The sequence below is a fragment of the Macadamia integrifolia genome, unplaced genomic scaffold, assembly GCF_013358625.1.
Source record: "Macadamia integrifolia cultivar HAES 741 unplaced genomic scaffold, SCU_Mint_v3 scaffold2682, whole genome shotgun sequence".
Classification (NCBI taxonomy): domain Eukaryota; kingdom Viridiplantae; phylum Streptophyta; class Magnoliopsida; order Proteales; family Proteaceae; genus Macadamia; species Macadamia integrifolia.
Genome location: NW_024868882.1, coordinates 2346 through 25341, shown reverse-complemented (window position 1 = coordinate 25341; position 22996 = coordinate 2346). Strand labels below are relative to the sequence as shown.

Sequence of the window (22996 nt, the reverse complement as noted above, 5' to 3'; positions counted from 1 at the left end):
TCAAGTTGAGATATAAATATCTCACTTCCTGAATGTTCTCAAATGGTAGTTCATCAAATCTTGCGTGATCCACTCTGGCATAAACTGTAATTGTAAAGGAGGTTTCCAAATTTCTATCCATCAATTGGAAAGGTCAAAAGCTCATCAAGAACAGCAAATGGGAAATTGAAAGCTGTAATTACACCAACTGTTCCGGGAGGATTTCACAACTGCGACATACAAATCACTTGCAGAATTCTATACTTTGCATTTGGAGGAGATACTTTCAGTTATCATAGTCCAAAATCACCAAGAAGAATCACACCTTCAACATCATATGGTTTGGCCATGTTAAAAATATAGAGCAGTGCAAACCCTGACAGAATTAAGAACTTGGAAGATAACATCATCAAAAAGATTCTGAGGCCGAAAGACATGTGCCAAATTTTTTTTTGGGTAAAAAAGACATGAATATTGAGAAAGGATCCATATTTAGTTACAAATACCTTGCATTGGCAATCCCAAAACCATGTGGGAATTTTCAAATTACAATGTAAATAATGTTCGACTCACGTTCCAAAGGTATGATTGATCCATTCAATTGCCCCAATCAACGACAAGCTCATTGAATGTCGTTTGAGGTGGTATGACCATATTCAAAGGATGTCTGAGGATATCCCAGTAAGGAGGAGTGATCGAATTCAGATTGAAGGAGCTAAAAGAGTTAGGGGCAAGCCTAAAATGACCATAGGCGAAGTGGTGGGAAATGAGATGCATAATTTTGGTCTTGTCCCAAGTATGACCTTGGATAGAACCTACTGGAGGGCAAGGATCCATGTAGCCGACCCCATTATGAGATTCTCTTGACTTGTTGGGCTATGCCTCTTTCCTCTTACGCTTATCTTTCTACCCTCATCTCTCATCTTGTCACCTCTTCCTTCCCCCCCCCCCTTTTTTCTGGACCTTTTTTTCGTATTTTGTTTTGTATGGATCCAAGTAGCCGAACCCGTCAAGTTGAGATAAGGTTGAGTTGTTGTTGTTGACAATGCTTTTGGTTTTAGAAATAACAAAATTAGCAAACAGAAAAATGCATATCAATTAGAGAACACTGAATTTCAACATTGAGAGAGATATGCAGACCGTAAGCATTAAAGGCAAGTGATGACAATCTTCAAGCTCTGAATAAGGGTCATAGTTGTCTTCACGTCTAGGAGACCCAAGGTGTCGGAGGGGGCCTAGATGCAAGGCAACACCAACGAAGCGACCAAAGCGACTGGACGCCTAGGCGACACCTTCACAACTATGATAAGGTTATTTAGAATACCTGACAGACATGCATGGTGTCTAAAGCAACAATGCAATGCTTACCACCTAAAAGCACGTGAAATCACAATTCATCATTTACCAATAAAATGTATAAGTTGAAAAATTAACATTCTCTGATCAAACTACATACAAAAATGGTCTCAGGAAAAAAATAAATTAACCAATAATATGAAGACTCAGGCATCAAATCAGATTAATTTTTAGTTTTTTACCCAATAGAACTCCTCAATGGATTTGAGCTCCTGAGGGCATTTTTCAATACATGGAAATGAGATTGAGTCACGTTTTGAATCTCATAGTTCTAACTCAGTAGCACTATGTCCACACATTTCTCAAATCATTTCCCCAAGGACTGCAGCTTTCCCTAGTCAGAACAAGAGACTTACAATATTTTATGCATTGCTCCTGTGCTAAAGTTTCTACTAGGTGCTTCAGGGCTTTGTTCTCCATGCTCAATATAAGCATATGCTGGTCCAAAAATTCAAGCTCGCTGAAACTTCAGACTCTTCTGCCTAAAATTTCATGTATACAAGAGAAATAATAATAATGTAAATACATAAGGATAAACAACTCAAAATTTTGAACAGGATAAATTATGTGTATAGCTCCCTCCTGAACTTGCCTGGAAAGCTTGGAAATTCCTTTCCAGTTCAACTATGTATTAAAGTTTCCAGACTCGCGGCTGTTGAGAAAATTGCCTGCAGTAGAAGGCTTCTAATGTCATAGAAACAAAGATAAGAACTAACAGTAGTTTACTTATTCGTATTCATTCAATTGCAACTAGAAAAATAGCAAACAAAAACAAAAATTAGGGGGATATATCTGGCTTCTTGGACTTCTCATGTTATCGGATTGAAGACTGCAGTTTATAAGCATCTTTTCTTGACCTATAAAATTGAAGCAATATTCTTTAACCAAAAAGGAGAACGTGAATTGATCCCCTAAAGCTCAGAAGGCGACTAAAGCGGATAGCAATAAAGATTGAGTAAAATGGCACCCAAACATTCTAAATGAAACAGAAGAAAAAGCAATAATGTACTGATTACATAAGGTAATGGGACTTTGTCACTGTTTGGAGGATACTACCAAGTACTTGACTCCTTTCAATACATGTTGATGCATATCACAAAATTTGCGCTACAGAAAAATGACATGAAACAATAAAGTAGAAAGAAGTCCCTATTAATACACACTGAAGGAACATCGGAGAGTTGAACCCATGACCTCTTAATTGTAAGGCGTTGTTGCGTAGTGAGCTAACCCCTTGGGAACGATACATTTAAATTGAAGACCCGAAAATGATTCAACAGTTTGAGCAATGCGAAGAAATAGATGACAAGATATGTAACTTAACAGAATTAAAAAGCTAGTGATATACTACTATTACCAGACTATGGAAGAATCTTGTCAAAGCAAATAGTGATATTGACCAAGGAAAAGAGCTTTTTTTTGGGCTAAAGTTGACCATGAAGAGAGTAAATAAGAACATGAAATTTTTAAACAAATGTTTCCTAAAGCAAGATAATGTGTGTGAGATCAGTGACAACTTGATGATTCGGTTATTAATTGTATGAGACTTGTTTTTAATTGATGTGGGTTTGCAGTTATCTATTGGATATTTTTGTGATATGCTAGAGTTTTGAGGGATGCTAATGAAGACTAATCCTGAATCAGGAAAATCCAGTTGTTGATTACCTCAAACAGGATCACAGGTTATATGAATAAGAACACAAAACAAAATAACCTAATAGCCTTAGCAGATCTAATTAAACAACATAAAAATTCATTCAATAGATTAGTTAACTGGAAGAAAAAAAATCTGCAAAGTTTCACCATATTCTGACAGGCTTGGTTCTGAGATCTAGAATAATCCTCCAACAAGTATGAAAAGTTGAGTACAACAGAACTGAAGAGGGGGACAGTTTGGGAGAAAAGAGACTATTTGCACGAAGAGGGAGACAATTTGGGAGAAAGAGAGATCATTTTAGAATTAAAAATAAGTTAAAAAGATGAAGGGTAAGAAGGAAAGAGAGAACACAATGAAGAAAATATGGTATTTAAATAAAAAAAGAAAGGTAAAGATACCAAGTGAAAGATTAGCCCCGAGGCATGAATTCGTGCTTTTATATAATAAAATGATATACAGGGGGTTGCTCTTTGTGGAGATTATTGGAAACGTGTTTGGTTACAGCCAATAGTGCAAAGTGGACAAATATCCACATATTTTTTTGCAAAAGGTAAGCAAGAAAATATTATTTAAAAAAAGAAGAAGAAAGAATATACAGAATTAACGTCTAGGCATGACCAGACAGTAACAAGAACCTAAATTGATCCAGAAACCCACCTTCGGCAATGACATCAGCAGGAAATCAGAACGCAACCAAACAGACAAGCATTACAAACACTCATAACGTAATCTGGGATGAGATTGCGCCTCCCACACCAGCTCATTCCACAGAAGAGGAAGATTCAAAAAGACTACAGAAGTTCCATGAGTTGCAGCCTCTTTAGCTAGATGATCAGCCATGCCATTAGCTTCCCTGTAACAGTGATTAATCTTCCATAAGATCAATGCTAAGAAGAACTTCAAATCCTACCATTGTTGGCAACAGAACCAAGGAACCAAATTTGACAGGATTTCCACCCACAATTTATCTATGTCCATCGCTTTTGCCTTATGAAGACCAAGGAGGAGAGCTGTAAATTCAGCTCCACAGGTGGTACCTACACCCAAAAAATGATTTAAGGCACATAAATGCACACCCTAATGGTCCCAAAATACACCAGCTGCACAAGCCCTTCACCAAGAGAGCATCTGTCTACATTCAACTTTTTCCACCCTTCTTTGGGTTTGCCCCAAAAAACCTCAAGAATTTTTGGAGCATGAAGAGGGAAAGACAAACCCAATCTATTCATCGTTAGAAGGTCCCCCAAAGATTTAAAACTGAGCAATCCATCTTAGGAGCTGCGTCCAATAAGTTTCTAATGATAAAGGCAAAAATCTGGGTAGAGATCTTAGACTTTCCTTCAAACGGCATGAGTTCCGTTCAATCCAAATGTAACAAGGAACAAAACCCAACAACTGAAATAACTCCTCTATCAGGTTTGATACCCTTGCTTTTGAGATTGCCACCACTGAAATAACTCCATATTGAATCGGAAGCCCTCCTTGAAAATCCAAGGAGGCCAGCAAATCTTCTCCATGGTGACATTGAAATTGGGTAATGCAGAAAAATATGATCAATTGACTCACATGAAGCTTTAGAAAGGTCACATCTGGACACCAGAGGAATACCTTTCCAAGCTATCAAGTTATCTGTAGGTAGCTTTAAGTGCATTAATCGACAGCCCAAGATGGAATGTCCGGCTGTAAAATTCTTTCAAATGCAGGCGAACAAAGAAACCTTCGTGTTCCTAGATCTGATCTCATTCCAAGCATAATGAACAGAAAAAAATACCTGAGTTGGAGAGATTCCATATGCATATGTCATCCATATCTGAATCTGGAATTTCAATCAACTTAGCAAACTCAGAAATATTCTTCATACAACCATGAGATGAAAACCCCATTGATGATCTACAATATAATCTGAAACCTTGGATTTGAAACGCTGAAAAATACTAGGATCATGGTCCAAGCTCTCCTCAATTGAAAAATCTCTAATCCACTTATGCTTCCATAAATTTATACTTTGACCGTTACCAACTAACCCACCTCTCCTTTTGACTGACCTCACCCCAAACTTTCCTGATGCCCAGCCAGACTGATGAAAACTTTTATGCCCTTTTAAGAGAACCATATGCATTTAAAAATCTAGCATTAAAGAACCGGCTGAGAAGAGTTTTTCCATGTTTTATTGACCAACAAAGCTTGATAAGGAGGGCTTTGTTCACCTCACGAAGTCTACAAATGCACAGGCCACACTCATCTTTTGGTTTACAAAGAGCAGTTGAGTGTCTTATATTATGTTAAATATCCCATGAATTTGAACAGGATCAGAATCATTGGATCCAATTCAAAGAATAAACAATTGGATGCTGGTCCTGATGGTGGCCAATCTAGTGTTGCACAAAAGATTCATAGTCCAAGTATGTGCTCGTCTAACTCTATCAGACTATACCCAGGTATCTTTCTCAAACCTCTCTCCTTGACAATGGCTCTAATTCTGGCCACTTCATCCCATTGGCCAGCTTCAGCATATATGTTTGAGAGCGAAGTGTGAGTACCTGAATTATCAGGCTGTAAATCTATGAGCTGTTTTCCAATGACCTCTCCCATCTCTAAATTTCTATGAACTCTGCAAGCAGCAAGTAAAGCACTCAATGCGGAAGCACTTTTCCTTGATGGCAGACACATCACAAGATCATAAGCTTCTTCCAGATGACCTGCTCGACCCAACAAGTCAACCATGCAACCATAGTGTTCTTCATGTGGAGTTATTAAGTACTCTGATGTCATAGAATAGAAGACACGCCAACCCTCTTCCACCAGTCCCGCATGGCTACAACAAGAGAGAATTGAAGTGAATGTTACCTCATCTGGCACAACCTTTTCCTTTCGCATTCGATCAAAAAGCTCAAGTGCCTGTTCACAGTTCCCATGCATTCCATAAGCAGCAATCATTGTGTTCCACAAGGTTACACAGCGTTCAATTCTGTTCTCAAAAAGATATTTAGCCATGTCTAACCTTCCACATTTTGCATATGTTGTCACCAGTGAATTGATGATGGTACGATCTCTGTCCAAGTGACCCCGATACACATAACCATGAACTTCCTTTCCTAGTTTTAAACTCCCAAGCTGTGAAAAAGCCTGAAGGAGGCTTAGTAGAGTTACTGAATCAGGATCCAATTTTTCTACTTGCATCAGCCGCAATATTGATATAGCTTCACCAGCATGCCCATGATGTACACAACTCATCATCAATGACGTCCATGACACCAAGTCTCTATCTTTCATCCTGTTGAAGACTTGCCTTGCAGTGTCAATGCGTCCACATTTTCCATACATATACAGGATCTGATTGGTTGTTTCAATGTTTTGTTCCAATCCGTGTCTCAGAATGTAACCATGGATACAGCTGCCTTTCCTGATATCAGTCAGATCAGCAGATGCAGAGAGAATGCTGAGAATGGTTACCAGGTTAGGTCTGATACCTGCTTTAAACATCGCAAGGAATGTCCTTATGGCCTTATAAGCATAGCCACTTTGGAGGTATCCTGCAATCATCACATTAAACAATATAACATCCAATGTTTCTGTCTTATCAAATAATTCCCTTGCTTGCTTTACAGTATTGCATCTAGAGTACATATCAACCAGAGCAGTGGTAGAAACTATATCTAGATCTATTCCTCTTCGAATTATATAACAATGGATGCTCTTGCCTTTATGCAGACACTTCAAATCAGCACAACTCAATAGCCCATTTGCTAAGGTGATCAAATCTGGAGTCAGATTCTCCTGCACCATGATACAGAAAAGGTTCAAAGCTTCCAAGGGTTGCCCCATTCGAACATGGCCACTGATCAGTGCATTCCAAGAAGGAATGGTTCTTTCTTTTATTCTGCAAAATATGGATGCTGCCATGTCAGGGGCACCACATTTGATATACATACCCACAAAACTTGTCTCCATAACTTCGTCGTTAGAATCAATTCCTCTTCTAATGGCATACCCATGTACTGATCGACCCTCTTCCAGTGCTCCCAACTGGGCAGCTGCCTGGAGTAAGCTCACTAGAGTCACTCTGTTAGGAATTAACCCTTCCTCCTGCATATGACAAAAAACTTGGAAAGCCTCATAAGCTTGGTAATCGGCAATCTGTGCATACCCAGTGATCATTGCTGTATAAACAACAACATCCCTCTCTGATATTTCCTCGAATACTGCCCTTGCATCCTTTATATCTCCATATCTGGAGTACAACCCAATTAGCGAAGAACCAACAAACCTGTCCCTGCTTAACCCCAACTTGAAAGCATCCACATGGATCCCTCTTCCAACCTCTACAGTATGGAGCTCTGCACAGCTTTTCAAACTAAACGTAAGTGCTGAACTATCAATACCAATGTCCTGCCGCTTCAATTTCAAATAGAGTCTCAGAACTTCATCAAAGTGATCGGTTCTGAAATACCCAACAAGGATTGAATTCCAGAGAGACAGGTTCCTGTTGATAATTCTGTCAAAGACCCATCTGGATTCAGTCAAACAATCGAAACTAGCATAACAGTTGAGAAGCTTGGATCCAAGGAAAATGCTGTTTCCAAGCCCGTGAGTAAAAATACGAGCATGAACCTTTCTCAGAGAACCAATATGCTGGCAGTTGTCCAAGTAAGAAACAAATCTCTCTGAAATTGACGTTTCTTGATTGCCCCATTCTTCTTTGCAGTGAAACCAAGATAGAGAGCGAACAGGAAATACTGAGGCTGTTTTCTCGATTGACGAACGAAGCCGAGATGGAAAAAGAATCATTTTTTCTCACTCCCCATTCCCCAAGGGGGATTTCTGGTGACCGTTTAAAGCATCCAAATCAAATCGAGTAGTGAGTCTAGAGGCTAGTGAGGGGAAAATGAAAATAGAAAAGAAAGAGAAAGAAAAGGGACAAGGTTATGCGTACAGAGGAAGTATGGACGAACGAAAGAGCGTGGTGACTACGGTGCCCTTAAGCACAAGAACTCTTGATCGATGAAAAGCTCTTCCACCCGAAAAAAAATAAAAAAATAAAATAAAATAAAAATCTAGTACCATCTCTAAATTTAAACTTTATATAATGTAACCCCTCGTTTTTTAATAATAATGAGTCTATTCCCTCTTGTGAAAACGAATTTTATACTTAAATTCACTCCGTTAGATGAAATTTTTTAATAATAATGAGTCTATTCCTCCTTTTGAAAACGAATTTTATACTTAAATGCACTCCGTTAGACGAAAAACTATAAGTGATGATGTGGTGTGATTACTATTTTCTAAATGAAAAGTTTACCATTTTCAAATTAAACGAATTAAAACTTGAGTTGCAAGTTTAGGGCTTCTCCGTTCTACAAGCAACTACAGTGGATGATATTCCAATTAATCTCCAACAATGACGACGATCACCTAAGGATATTCCAATTAACCACTGAGCATTGTGTTGGAACTCTGGGATTCCGATCTCCATCTAATCCACTTCCACCACTACTAGCTCGTGACCTTTGAAGGTGGAATTGCAGAGACCATTGAGACGCCATAGGAGGATCATCTCCACTTTGTTTTTATTTAGTCGTCGCTCTTGAAATGCCCTATATTATATTTTCCTCAGATAGGGAGAGAATCTCAGAGAGTACTACAACTTGTGCCTCAAGCTGAGCTCTCCTAAATCCTTCCATTGAAAGGATAAGGTGGAGAAATTTACGAAGACATCCTCCAAAAACTCATTTCTTCAAGTCAAACAAAATTAGAACTTTAACTAAGGGCTCACAGCCCTTGGATCTGCTCTTCACGCCGTGTTGTACTACAAAGGACCCCAATCCCGAGATTGTTAGCATCCATAGATTTGTTCACTGTTTTTAGCTCGGGTCCTGTGGTTCCTTTTCTCTATAATTTGGTTACCGCTTCTCGATGGTGGTTTCCCTTCAGGGTTTTAACTAAAGAAATTGGCTTTAATAAAATAATAGGAAATCAATAAAACTTATCTCTTATTACAGGATCTAAAATTATTTTAATTTAAAATTCTAAAAAATTAGAGGGATAATTTGTCACACCCCGTTCACATAGAACCGGGCCAGTGACCGGGTTAACACCGGTTAACCCAAACCTGCCAGGATCATCTGATACAGTATTCCACCACAGCATACACACAACTAAAAAAGAGCTTATCAGTTCAGCGGAAGACTTGGTTTACCTGTGAATATTCCCATAATACTTGATACCCGAATTGTGATACAATAATTAAATACATGTGGGCCCGAAGGCATGATATTTACACAATAAGAGTACAATTCACATATCAAGTACATAAAAGAAATCATCAAAAATCAGAGTATATAGCTCGGCTCGGTATCAAAGCCTAGAACTCAGCTCGGTATCAAAGGTTGAGCCCAGCTCGGCATCAAAAGTGGAGCTCAGCTCGACCTCAGAACTACGGTCCCGCAGCACAACTCTCGCATGAGCAATCAGTACCTTGCTCTAACTCCTCAAGGGCCCACCAGTCCTCTTCAGGGAACTCAACTGTGGGGCCCGCCCCGTGCTCATCTAGTTGATGACTTGCAAAATCATCTAAAAGAGATGCATACGTGGGATGAGCTCACTAGCTCAGTAAGTGGAAAGATGAACCACACAGCAATCCACACAACAATCACAACCATATGCACTATATGCTATGCAATACTTTTTAAATCACATCCACCTAAACAACATTATTAAGTCTTTGGTTTAGTGCTACTACAATCACAGTGCGCGTATACTCCGGGTACGAGCCACGAACTCCATCCCACGATACGCCCATAGGGCTATCGGAGAAGGCCCACCGTGAGTACTCAGAAAAATAAAACATGCCGACCACCGTATCTCAACATAAAATAAATGACAGAAATTAAAGGTGCTGACTCCAGCAATTTAAAAGCAGTACGATTGGACCTCTTGAATATACCACCAGGGTTGCCGACTGTCCTATTGACCAGCCGAGCATAATGTCTAACCGCCATAGTGTCCCGACAACTGCGACCACTGCTTTCTTCCAAATGATAACCCAACACCTTAACCCCTACTGGGAAGGGTCGTAACACAGGTAGATGATAATCCTAAACCGCATGCTCCTATATGACAATAGTATGATTGTATAGTGCCACCACGTCCCATACCACGGGCCACCAATGCACTCATTTCCAAGCCGACTACGGCATCTAGTCTATTAATGCATCATGCACAATGATGTCCACATTCATCACAGAAGCATATTATCACTTCGCATTTAGAAAATAAACACAACACCCATGCATAACCATGTGAGGATGACTAATCTACTTAGCATTTTCATGATGGCATGGCTAGACTAAATACAATTAAATGAATGTCAAACAATGCCTTGAAACAAGGACAAACGTGCTCTCCCCACTTACCTGTAGTGTACAAGGAGTCACGCTCAGTACGGGTGAGAACCGGTGCGAGAAGCGTAAGATTTGGTGAACCTATCATGAGTGAGCAGGGTTAGTATTTCACTAATTTGGGATCAAGATTAATACGATCCAATGACAAGATCATGTTTAGAATCCTAAAAGAAGATCACACGTCCGATTTGGGTCCAATCGGACGTAAAAATCACATTCGGAGCCTCTCAGGTGGGTCAGACAGCCCACCTGTCTAACCCACCAGTCAGACCCACCGATCTGGACCGGCGGGTAGGTCGGCCTGCCGGTTGGCCCACCGATTAGACCCGAGGGCCCTGCCAAGACCGGCGGGCAGGGTGGCCCACCGGTTGGCCCGCCGGTCTGGCCCACCGGTTGTGCCCGAGGGCCCTGCCCTCTCAGGCGGGCCAGATGGTCCACCGGTCTTGGCGAGAAACTGTTGTTTCTTCCCAAACTTTTCCCAACCTTTGGGGATTCAAATGGGGCTTTTCCCAACCCATTTTTCACACATTCAAGGTCTCATCAGATGGTTCTAACCTAGATCTATGTTAGATTTAAGGAATGGAAAACCATCTTACCTTCTTTGCCCAAGAACACCTTCAAAACCCCAAAATCACTTCAAATCCATAATGCTTCTCCAACCTTGTAAATACTTCTTCAAATCCTTCAAAATCAACACATAAATCATCTATTAAACCTTAGATTCATCATTTCAAGGGGGAATTACAAGACCTCAAGAAACCCTACCCAAATCAAGGGTTTTTACTTGGGTACGGTGAAAGCTTAAGGAACCTAGCCTTTGCTCACCTCTAAACGTAAATCTAGTGTTGGAGATCACTCTTCCGACCTCGAAATGGGAAGATCAAGCATCGGCGCCATTGAAATCCATTTCTTCTTCCTCTTCCTCCTCTTCTCTTTTCTTTCCTTTCTTTTCTCTCTCCTCTTTACTCTTCTCACCAACGTCCGAGTGTCATAAATGAGAAAAGAAAAGAAAATCATAAATGCTATATATATACTTCTTAAATAACTAAGTAATTCACATGGGTGGGTCACTCAGGTGGATGGATGCGCCCACCTGTCTACCCACCTGAGGGCCAAAACTTGGGATTTTGACAGAATTCGGCCCTCGGCACGAATCTCACTCTTGGCATATGATGTAATATACGTATGCGCCTTAATATACGTCTACATACCTGCTTTATCTGTACATGACCTTGTGATAGGTGCATGTACATGGCTTGGGTACACCTGTCTCTTATGGCACTGGCTCGGACTTGTCGGGCCAGCCGGTGTTTAAGGTCACCCTTGCCATCATAGTCCATAAGGAACCCGCTTTAACTCTCTTCGGTTCGGGTCCTGCATGGTTAAATCGGGTCAACCATGTAATTAGACCGGGTTTAAGAAGTAGGGTATTACATTTACCCCCCCTTTCTGAAAATTTCGTCCTCGAAATTGGCGTACCTGGTTGTTCAAAGAGATGAGGGTACTTAGCTTGGATTTCATCCTCTTTCTCCCAAGATGCTTCTTCAAGTGAATGATTAGCCCATCGCACCTTTATATAGGAAATGGAGCGGTTGTGAAGGGTCTTCACCTTTCGGTCCAAAATTTCAGCAGGCTGCTCTGTATAGGTCATGTCAGCTTCTAGGTATTCTGGTTACACGGGTAATACATGAGAGGGATCATGAACGTATCGCTTCAGCATAGATACATGGAATACATTATGAACATCCCCGAGTGAAGGTGGCAAAGCAAGCATGTAGGCTACTGAGCTAACCCGAGCTAAGATCTCAAATGGTCCAATGTATCTTGGGCTCAACTTCCCCTTTCTGTGAAACCTTTGCAACCCTTTAGTAGGAGAGATCTTAAGGAATACCTTCTCTCCTGGCTGAAATTCAATGTCTTTTCTGCAGGTGTCTGCATAGCTCTTTTGATGGGATTGAGCTGCTTTAATCCGTTCTCGAATAACATCGACCTTGTCGCAAGTCATCTGTATCATTTCAGGTCCTAACATTCGACGTTCACCTACCTCATCCCAATACAAAGGAGTTCTGCACTTCCTGCCATATAACGCCTCATACGGAGCCATCCCAATTGTAGCTTGGTAACTGTTGTTATAGGCAAACTCCATAAGGGGTATGTATTCTTCCCAACTACCACACATTTCCATTGTACATGCCCTGAGCATGTCTTCCAATATCTGTATGGTTCGCTCCGACTGACCATCAGTCTGTGGGTGGAAAGCAGTACTCAAATTCAATTGTGATCCCGAGGCACGCTGGAAGCTTTTCCAAAATCTGGAAGTGAACCTTGGGTCCCTATCTGATACAATGCTCATTGGCACTCCATGTAAGCGCACTATGTTATCCATATAAAGTTGTGCTAGTTTGGCCATAGAGAACTTGGTCTTGATAGGAATGAAATGAGCAGTCTTAGTAAGCCGATCAACGATCACCCATATCGCGTCCATCCCCTTAGGTGTACATGGTAGTCCGGTGACGAAGTCCATTGTAATCCTATCCCATTTCCATTCTGGTACTGGGAGTGGCTGAAGAGTACCATAAGGTCGATGCCTCTCAGCTTTTACTTTCTGGCATGTAAGACAAGTCACCACATACAGAGCTATTGTGACTTTCATGCTTGGCCACCAGTAATTTTGTTTGAGGTCTTTGTACATCTTTGTACTTCCTGGGTGGAGTGAGTACTCGGAGCTATGTGCTTCTCGCACTATCTTGTCTTGTATATCCAAATCATCGGGTACACACAATCTGCCTCGAAACATCAATGCCCCATCACTGGCTAAAACAAAATCTGGGTCGTTAATTGTTTGATCTTGAACCTTAACTCTGATCCACTGTAATTCAGGATCCAAAGGTTGTTTCATTATTACCTCTTGCCTAATAGCCGGATGCACTTGTAGAGCCGTCAAGGATACAGTCAACCATTTAAGGTTTTCTGGTTGATGTTCCAATTCTAAGGTTGCTCCTTCATATAAGAGAGCTTCATCCATTAGTGTCGCCTCCTGCACAAGTGGTGGGCTGACTGCTAAGCATGAGAGTGACACAGTCTGTGCCTTCCGACTCAACGCATCTGCCACTACATTCGCCTTGTCGGGATGATACTGAATGTCGCAGTCATAATCCTTCATAAGCTTAAGCCATCTCCTTTGCCTCATGTTCAAATCCTTCTGGGTGAAAAAGTACTTAAGGCTTTTGTGATCACTGTATATCTCACACTTCTCCCCATACAAATAATGTCGCCAAATCTTAAGGGCAAAAATGACTGCGACTAGTTCCAAGTCATGAGTGGGGTAGTTCTTTTCATACTCCTTTAGTTGTCGGGATGCATACGTAACCTTACCGCGTTGCATGAGAACACAACCCAAACCAACTTTGGAAGCATCAGTGTAGACTGTCATTCAACCTGTGCCTTCAGGGATGGTCAACATAGGGGCTGACACCAACCTCTTCTTCAATTCCTGGAAACTCTTCTCACATTTCTCTTCCCAATCGAATTTCACACACTTTTTGGTTAATTTAGTCATTGGCGCTGAGATCCGAGCAAAATTTTCAATGAAGCACCGGTAGTATCCAGCCAAACCCAAGAAACTTCTAATTTCAGTGACATTCTTAGGGCTTTCCCATTCTACTACTGCTTTCACCTTATCAGGATCTACCTCGATTCCGGCCTTAGACACTACGTGCCCTAGGAATCCAACTTGCTCCAGCCAAAATTCACATTTGCTGTATTTGGCAAACAACTGTTGTTCTCTCAACCTCTGTAACACCATTCCCAAGTGTTGACTATGCTCCTCTTCTGTCTTAGAGTAGATCAAGATGTCATCAATAAAAATAATTACCCATTTATTGAGGACATCATGAAATACTAGATTCATTAAATCCATGAAGGCTGTCGGTGCATTGGTTAACCCAAAAGATAACACTAGGAACTCATAGTGACTATACCGAGTCCTAAATGCTGTCTTGGGTATGTCGCTGCTCTTTATCTTGAACTGATAATAGCCCGATCTAAGGTCTATCTTTGAAAATACCCTTGCACCCTGCAGTTGGTCAAATAAATCATCAATGTGTGGCAATGGATACCGATTCTTAATGGTTAGCTTATTCAACTCCCGATAATCAATGCACATACGCAAGCTGCCATCTTTCTTTTTGACAAACAATACTGGGGCACCCCAAGGTGAAACACTTGGACGAATAAACCCCTTTTCCATCTGGCCTTGGCTCGGACTTGTCGGGCCAGCCGGTGTTTAAGGTCACCCTTGCCATCATAGTCCATAAGGAACCTGCTTTAACTCTCTTCGGTTCGGGTCCTGCATGGTTAAACCGGGTCAACCGTGTAATCAAACCGGGTTTAAGAAGTAGGGTATTACATAATTATTGTAACTCGGCAGTCACTGAGAAGGGGTGAATCAATGAGTCTAATTTCGATTCCTGAGTTGGCTTGTAAGTTGACTTGTCAAACCTTGTTAAACGTGTCCATATTCTCACATAGTTGTATGCACACTTAGCCTCTTGTAGGCACTTCCAAAGATGCACACCTATTCCTCATTCTATGCACTTCAACAATATACAGTGCAAACAAGTAAATATACCCACAACACAAGGATTTTTACGAGGTTCGGCAAGATGCCCACGTCCTCAGAGTAGTGTCTGTAAAAGGTTTGTACCTACTCACTACACTACTTTAACTACACTTACAATTGGGAGCATCCACACCTAGTTTTCTCAACCCACAATTGATAGTATATGCTGTGCCGGTACAACTTGCAACACCCAGTGCAAGGGAGCACCCACTCTCAATCTTAGCACCCACTAAGTACCCAATATAAACATACATAATAAATTTGAAGCTTATTCGCAATGCCCTACAATTAAGCTCTGCTTAGCATGTATACATCAATCTACTACAACTAGCATGCATTCAATGTAATAAACAACATGTGTAAATCAAATCTAGGGTTTAGAGAGTCTCATAATTGGTTATTTGAGATGATCTAGGAACCTCCACTGATCGCTGGAATCTCCAACTTCACCTCTCAAGGGAAATTTAGTTCTTTAAGTGTTCACTGACAAGTTAAGTGCTTACAAAGACCTCTCCATATCATCTACCTCTTCAATGCATCAAACAACAACCCTCAACCTCTCTTTTATCTCCTTTCCTCTTCTCTCCTTCAATGTTTCATTAATATTTCTCAAAAACCTCTTCTCTCTCTTTAATGGACTAAACCCAACACTCATTTAGCATTGAAGGTCATTCAATGGCCAACAAAGGAGGAGGAAGCTTCTTTTCAAAAATCCATAGCCTTCCTCACACTAAAACCTTATTTTTGCTTCCTATAGATAGAGCACGAAATTTCTAAGAAAATTAATGCTAATTTTTTTATTTGTATAGATGTCACAAAAAGTGATGCGATAAAAATTAACCAGATGATCTACCATGTAGTTTCTGGTGCTCTAGCCGACCTGCACAGAAAAGAGGACAGGGGAGAGCCGGACTGACCCGACAAGGGACTCTCCGATACCTAAGTCAGATCTTTCCACAGCAGATGCTCAAGAGAGTTTTTTCAGTAAAAGGAGTGATTGATCGACCCCTCATGATGGAGGTTTACCTTGGTATTTATAGGCTGCTGATGGAGAGAGAAGGAAGGGAGTTTGTGGGGAGTCCGGTTCAGGCGTAGAGTCCTTGAGGGGAGTGGCTCTGTGATTATGGGTTTCAGAGAATATTCTGAGAATATTCCCCATTGATCTGGAGGTTCAAGTCGTGAGAGGGGTGGACGCCTCTGATGACGTGTAGTTGATAGAGTCCTACCCCCGTGATCAGGGATCACGTCCCTTGAATGTAAGAGTAGATGCGTGCACATTTCTGAGTTGCCTTACTCGTCTGTGTCGAGTCGAGGTGACAGGTTGGTCGAGCCAAGGTGACTGGTAGCACGGCCTGATGGAGGGCCAAGGTGGCAGCACGGCCTGATTGAGGGCCAAGGTGACAAAACAGCCTGATGAAATACCGAGGTAATAGCACGGTCTGATTGAGGACCGAGGTGGCAGCACAACCTGATGTGATGTCGAGGTGGCAGCATGGAATGATGGAGGGTCGAGGTGGTAGCACGGCCTGATGGAGGGCCAAGGTGGTAGCACGGCCTGATGAGATGTCGAGGTGGCAGCACCGCCTGATGGAGGGCTGAGGTGGTAGCACGGCCTGTTGGGATGTCGAGGAGGTAGCATGGCCTGATGGAGGGCCGAGGTGCTAGCACGGCCTGATTGAGAACCGAGGTGCAGCATTGGTCAGGACGATCCTTGCCCGTTCCGTGGTTGGAAAGAAATACCCTCATCACCAGCCCCCCGCTCTAGCAGTTCGGATCGATTTGCTAGAGCATTTAATTTGATCTCGACTTTCGTACGACGTATGTTGTCTATTCGGTGCGAAACGCACTGCTTCAATTCCTCAGTCGAGGCTGCTCAATGGTTCAAGGACATGGCTATCGCTTGTTCAAAGGCGAAGGAGGACACAAAGCGTCTTCATGGGGAGCCACATAAGATCATAGGCTAACTGGAGGTTGAGAATAAAATGCCCCGATCTGAGGAGGTCCATGCCAATGATGTCGAGTTGATAATTAGAGAGCTGGAACTGGAGGTTGCTAAGCAGCTCAATGCCAACAGTAACTTGATAAAGGCGAATGATGCTCTCTAGGATGAGTTATCTGAGACTCAGGGTGCTCGCAAGAAGGAGGAGGAGCTCGTAGCTAGGGTTGGCGAGCTGGAAAGGCAACAACGGGCTGAGTTGGAGGCCAACGAGGTGGCTGAACCCCTAGGACTATCAGAAGTGGTTGGCTGACGTTAACATTGCTTCGTTTCTGGTCAGCTCGGACAATGCCATCCGGTTCATCCTGAGTAAGATGCCAGGCTACGATCTGACAGACTATGAGTAGCACGTTCCTGCCCCTGCTAGTTTGATGTAGCTCAGTGGCTAGATCAACGTTGGTGAAGAGGTGACCTGACTAGAAGGATAGACAAGTGAAGAGCTAGGCCCGTGGATTAGCCCCCCGAGATTAGCCTTGTATATATATATATATTTTTATGTAGATGTCTCCTTCTAGAGCAATGTACTTTGATGGCTTTTTTCCACTTTTTTGATGAATGAAAAATTTATTTTGATGTCTTCATCTCTCAGCATTCTTGTGCTTCTTTCTTTATTTTCTTATACTTCGAGCGCGGCTCGAAATAATTGTTGGAAGAATAAGGACCACTACAGTTGTCTGAGTGTGGCTCCGTTCCCTAGCTGAGCTCGGAATTGATCTTCCATGTCTAGTTTATGACCTCTTAAGGTGCCAAGCCTGGGCCTAGCCATAGGAGTGCCGAGCTGGGGCTCGATCATAGAGAATGCCGAGCTTGGGCTAGGTCTTAGAGGGTGTCGTGCTTGGGCTCTGTCTTTTGAGGTGCCAAACCTGAGTTTGGTCTTGGCAGTGCCAAGCTTGGGCTCGGTCTTTTGAGGTGCCTTGTGTTAAGGTCTTGAAGTTTTCAGGCTAGTGCCTGGTTTTGGTAGTGTCGGTCTTAGATGCTGTCGATCTCTAGCCCCGTCTTAGATGCTACTGAGTTGTATCCCGCTCTCTATACCTTAGTTGTTAAGGTCTTTCAGTTGTTGAGCCGTGCTTGAGCTTTCATGCCTTAATGCATAAAGGCTTGAGGTGCCAAGTTGTTCTCAGGATTGCATGCCTTAATGCGTAAGGGCTTGAGGTGCCGAGTTATGCTCGGGCTTGCATACCTTAATGAGTAAGGGCTTGAGGTGTCGAGCCTGGCCTCGGGCTTGCATGCCTTAGTGCGTAAGTGCTTGAGGTGCCGAGTCATGCTCGGGCTTGCGTGCCTTAATGCGTAAGGGCTTGATGTGCCGAGCTGGGGCTCGGGCTTGAATGCCTTAATGCGTAAGGGTTTGATGTGCCGAGCCAGGGCTTGGGCTTGCATGCCTTAGTGCGTAAGGGCTTGAGGTGTCGAGCTGGGGCTCGGGCTTGAATGCCTTAATGCGTAAGGGCTTGATGTGCCAAGTCGGGGCTCAGGCTTTTGTGCCTTAATGCGTAAGGGCTTGATGTGTCGAGCCAAGGCTCGGGCTTACGTGCCTTAGAGAGTAAGGGCTTGAGGTATCGAGCCAGGGCTCGGGCTTAGGCTTGCATGCCTTAATGCGTAAGGGCTTGAGTTGCCAAACTAGGGTCTGGTCTTGATAGTTCCGAGCTTGAGCACGGTCTTAGATGCTGCCGAGCTTGTACCTTGGTCCTAGATGATGCCGAGCTGTAGCTCGGTCTTAAATGCTATCGAGCGGTAGTCTAGTCTTTATGCCTTAGTTGTTAAGGTCTTTGAGTTGCTGAGCCATGCTTGGGCTTTCATGCCTTAATGCGTAAGGGCTTGAGGTGTTGAGCCGGGGCTTGGGCTTGAATGCCTTAATGCGTAAGGGCTTGATGTGCCGAGCCAGTGCTCGGGCTAGAATACCTTAATGCGAAAGGGCTTGATGTGCCAAGCCGGGGCTCAAGCTTGAGGTGTTGAGCCGTGCTCTGGCTTATGTGCCTTAGTGCATAGGGGCTTAAGGTGCTGAGCCGAGGCTCAGGCTTGAATGCCTTAATGCATAAGGGCTTGATGTGCCGAACCGGTGCTCGGGCTTGAATGCCTTAATGCATAAGGGCTTGATGTGCCGAGCCGGGGCTTGGGCTTATGTGCCATAATGCGTAAGAGCTTGAGGTGCCAAACTAGGGTCTGGTCATAGATAATGCCGAGTGTACCTTAGTCTTAGATAATACCGAGCTATAGCTCGGTCTTAGATGCTGCCGAGCTGTAGCCTGTCTTTATGCCTTTGTTATTAAGGTCTTTGTTTCCTTAGAAGAGCCAGATATTTAGGAGAAGCTTCATTGTATATTGATGTGTGGTATGCACTTGGGACAAATGTATTGCTTCGAAATAGAATCTAATCCGCTCCGTGAATAAAATTGAATAACTGAGATATAGAATCTAAGGTGCTGACAATATGAAATCTATAAGAATAACACCCAATCGATGGGATTTCAATGCAATCTAGTGATAAAACTGTCTACTGGCCTCAGTGATTGGGACAGTAAGTAGTTGTTCTACTGGCTCGGCTAGGGTCAGGAGGCTTTCATCTCGGCAATCAACAATTTCTACCGTACATGCTAGGCAGGTTTGAAGTGTTCTTCCAAGATGAGTATGAGTGGGTAACTCATGAGGTGGAATAGCTACAAGTCAAGGGAAATGATCAAGAAAGCTATAATACTGGGATAATTGAAGTTGCGATGATTGAAAAAGATCTTCCAGTAGCAATCCCACAGCTTTGAGCCGATCAAAGGAGCCGCCAAACCCTCGGATTCTTCTGAAGAAGGAGTGGGAGAAGAAGATAAGACTCACTTGGAGCCTACTTTTCCTAATGATTAGAAAGTACATCTATACTCTCTTGCATGAATATCGAGCTCAAGAGCTCCACGATCTCAAGCTAAGGCCATTCAGAGGAAGAAGCGTCTACGCTAAATAGAGAAGAGCCCAAAGAATGATGGTCTTCATGTATTGTGCTAGAACCAATTGCAATAGGAAGGCCTATGAAAGTGGTTAGAGATGTAACCAAGAAGTAGGGATGGCCTCACTAAGCTCATGAATTTGGACTACATAGAGAAGGGTTTGAGCAATCTCGACTGCCACTCGCCTCTCAACAAATTCAGCTTCAAAGATCATAAGATCAAACAAATGCAGTACGGCCCAATAAAGCAGCAAAGCAAGTACACCGCAGCAGTGGAGATAGCAGTAATTAGTTTGGAGGGAGAAGAAGACGGCCCTTTGCCTCACTTACTCATTCACCAGTCTATTGAACCACTCCTGAACTAGTTCAACCATGCTATTGAGTCAACCAACAAAAGTACCACTAGCATCAAGTCAGTTGTCGAGTATGTCGATGAACCTTATGTTTACAATTCTATCATCGAGTCTTCTGTTTATGAGTTTGTTGTTCCCATAGAGAAAAGTCAAGAGTCCATGTATGTTGGGTCTGTTACTCCTTCATTCATGAATGAAATTTTCCATTCTGAGTATAACTTGCCTCCTTTTTCCGATGATGATCTTAATAAATATCAAAACTTAATAAAACAATGCAAACAAAAGAAAGCCCAACCCATCCGTGAGGATACCCGGGTTATTAATTTGGGAACAGACCAATGCCCTCGAGGGGTAAAAATTGGTAGCACCCTAGAAGATGAAGAAGTAGAACAGATGATCAGCCTCTTGAAGGTATTTGTAGAAGTCTTTGCCTGCTCGTATAAAGATATGCCTGGAATTGACCCCAACATTATACAACATCGTTTGTTGACTTACCCAGGGGCAAGGCCCATCAAGCAGAAGCTCAGAAGGATGTGTCCTGAAAGGAGTGAGAAGATTAGAGAAGAAGTTAAGAAGCAGTGGAATGTTGGGTTCTTACAAGTGGTGAAGTACCCCCGATGGTTGGTCAACATCATACCAGTTCCAAAGAAAGATGGAAGGATACGTATGTGTGTAGATTTTCGAGACCTCAATAAAGTGAGCCCGAAAGATGATTTCTCATTACCTCATATTGATGTATTGGCGACAACACTACAAGGCACGCCTTGCTATCATTTATGGATGTATTCTCAGGATACAATCAAATGAGTATGCACCCAGAGGATCGTGAAAAGACAGCCTTCACTACTCCATGGGGTACTTATTGTTATAAGAACTGAAGCTATTTTAGACGCAGATACAGACGCAACTGAATCAACAGACGCATCAGCTAGAACTAAGGTTGGTGGGTTTCAGACCCCCCAAACCCCCCAGCCGGAAAGAAGTTTAGACAGATCTTACTGCTTTCGCTTGTTTGCTTCCGTGAAGTGACATCTAAGTGGCTTCTATTGTCACAGAAGGGTTACTTCATTAATTGCAAGAATTTAGAGGGAAAAGACTCCTTTTAAGTTGTTTTCCCCCCCTTATAACCCACCGTATGTGAACTAGAGCAGAGGGCGGCCCTCGGGGGGGAGGGAGTTTACCGTTCAGATGTTTCTATTGTTAATTCCTTCGGAATAACCTAGGGAAATGAGTTGTATAGGAGAATGAGTGTAGGGGAGAATGGGTGTAGGGGGGAATGGGTTGTTATAAGCTGTTATATTGTTATAAGGTCCATTCGGATTGAAGAATGCTGGGGTAACTTATCAAAGAGTAGCTATAGCTATCCTATATGACATGATACATAAGGATGTGGAGGTCTAATGGCTGATATGATTGTGAAGTTGAGAGATCGATCGGGGCACATTCCCGCATTGAGACGTTTCTTCGAAAGGATCAAGAAGTATCAACTGAGGTTGAACCCCTAGAAGTGTGTGTTCGGAGCAACAGCAGGAAAGTTGTTGGGTTCTTGGTGAGCAAAAGAGGCATCGAGGTCGACCCCATCAAGATTATGGAAATCCAAAAAATGCCCACACCTTGTACGGAGAAGCAGATACGAGGATTCTTGGGTCACATCTAGTACATCAGCAGGTTTATAGCCCAACTGACTATGACTTGTGAGCCAATCTTCAAGTTGCTAAAGAAGGATTAGCCCACAAAATGGAATGATCAATGCGAACAAGCTATTGACAAGATAAAAGAATATCTTATGAATCCGTTCATGTTGACACCGTCAGTGGAAGGAGAACCACTCTTGCTATACTTATCAGTTGGAGAAAGTTCCATGGCTCTTTGCTAGCTCAGAAAAAAGCAGAGAAGGGGACAGAGCATGCCATATACTATCTTAGCAAGAAATTCTTGGAATATGAGACACAGTACACATCTCTGGAGAGAACCTGTGCTGCATTAATTTGGGCCACCAAGAGGTTACGACACTACATGATAGCATATCCAGTGTGATTGATCTCAAGGATGGATCCAATCAAATACCTCTTTAAGAAACTAGCTCTCACAGGAAGAATGGCTCGATGGCTGCTATTTTTATCAGAATTTGACATCACTTATGTCAATCAGAAAGCTATCAAGGGGCAGGCTATAACCGATCATTTGGCTACCTACCCAACAGAAGATGGAAGAGCCTTAGATGATGCTTTTCCAGATGAAGAGATTTCAACAATTGATGAAGAAGATGCATCCAATGAATGGCAATTATTCTTTGATAGAGCCGCTAATCAAAAGGGGTGTGGTGCAAAAATTTTGCTTATCACTCCAGATGGCCTTTACTTGCCTTCATCAGTCCGCCTTGATTTCCCTTGTACCAACAACATTGCTGAGTATGAAGCTGGTGCCTTAGGACTTGAGATAGCCCTAACCATTGGAGTAAAAAGAATCAAGGGGTATGGAGACTCAGGCATTGTCATATATCAAACACAAGGAAAGTAGAAAACTAGAGATGAAAAGCTGAAGTCGTACCAAGAACATTTGAAAGAGGTGATTGGACATTTTAAGAAGATCTCATTTGAATACTTTTAGAGAGATAACAACCGGTTTACTGATGCCCTTGCAACCCTAGCTTCAATGGTAGAATGTAATCCGATAGCCAAAATTCGACCATTCTTAGTGGAACAAAG

General features: G+C 42.5%; 2 protein-coding genes across 3 annotated transcripts; both read right to left on the bottom strand.

The window, feature by feature from the left end:
• Window positions 1-1924: 1924 nt before the first annotated feature.
• On the bottom strand, window positions 1925-4996 carry LOC122067043. Of its 2 annotated transcripts, XR_006136557.1 has the most exons (4): window positions 4764-4996; window positions 3954-4029; window positions 3650-3845; window positions 1925-2003 (listed from the first exon to the last, which is right to left on the bottom strand). XR_006136557.1 is itself a non-coding variant. In XM_042630890.1 (3 exons), the coding sequence occupies exons 1-3, from the start codon at window positions 4873-4875 to the stop codon at window positions 3701-3703; spliced, it is 333 nt and encodes a 110-aa protein (XP_042486824.1). In that variant the 5' UTR covers window positions 4876-4996; the 3' UTR covers window positions 3416-3700. The 2 variants fall into 2 exon arrangements, 1 of the variants encoding a protein (XP_042486824.1); XM_042630890.1 differs by lacking the exon at window positions 1925-2003 and having other exon boundaries at window positions 3416-3845.
• A 143-nt stretch (window positions 4997-5139) lies between these two features.
• On the bottom strand, window positions 5140-8154 carry LOC122067039 (pentatricopeptide repeat-containing protein At1g06140, mitochondrial-like). The gene has a single exon (XM_042630886.1). It carries the CDS (start codon window positions 7778-7780, stop codon window positions 5384-5386), a length of 2397 nt encoding a protein of 798 aa, XP_042486820.1. The 5' UTR covers window positions 7781-8154; the 3' UTR covers window positions 5140-5383.
• Window positions 8155-22996: the final 14842 nt, after the last annotated feature.

Coding starts and splice junctions, on each gene's coding strand:
- LOC122067039 (XM_042630886.1), bottom strand. CDS start 7,780: ATGATTCTTTTTCCATCTCGGCTTCGTTCGTCAATCGAGAAAACAGCC.
- LOC122067043 (XM_042630890.1), bottom strand. CDS start 4,875: ATGGGGTTTTCATCTCATGGTTGTATGAAGAATATTTCTGAGTTTGCT. Junction 4,030..4,763: donor ATGGAATCTCTCCAACTCAG/GTATTTTTTTCT, acceptor TTTTGGGTGTAG/GTACCACCTGTGGAGCTGAA. Junction 3,846..3,953: donor GCGATGGACATAGATAAATT/GTGGGTGGAAAT, acceptor TCACTGTTACAG/GGAAGCTAATGGCATGGCTG.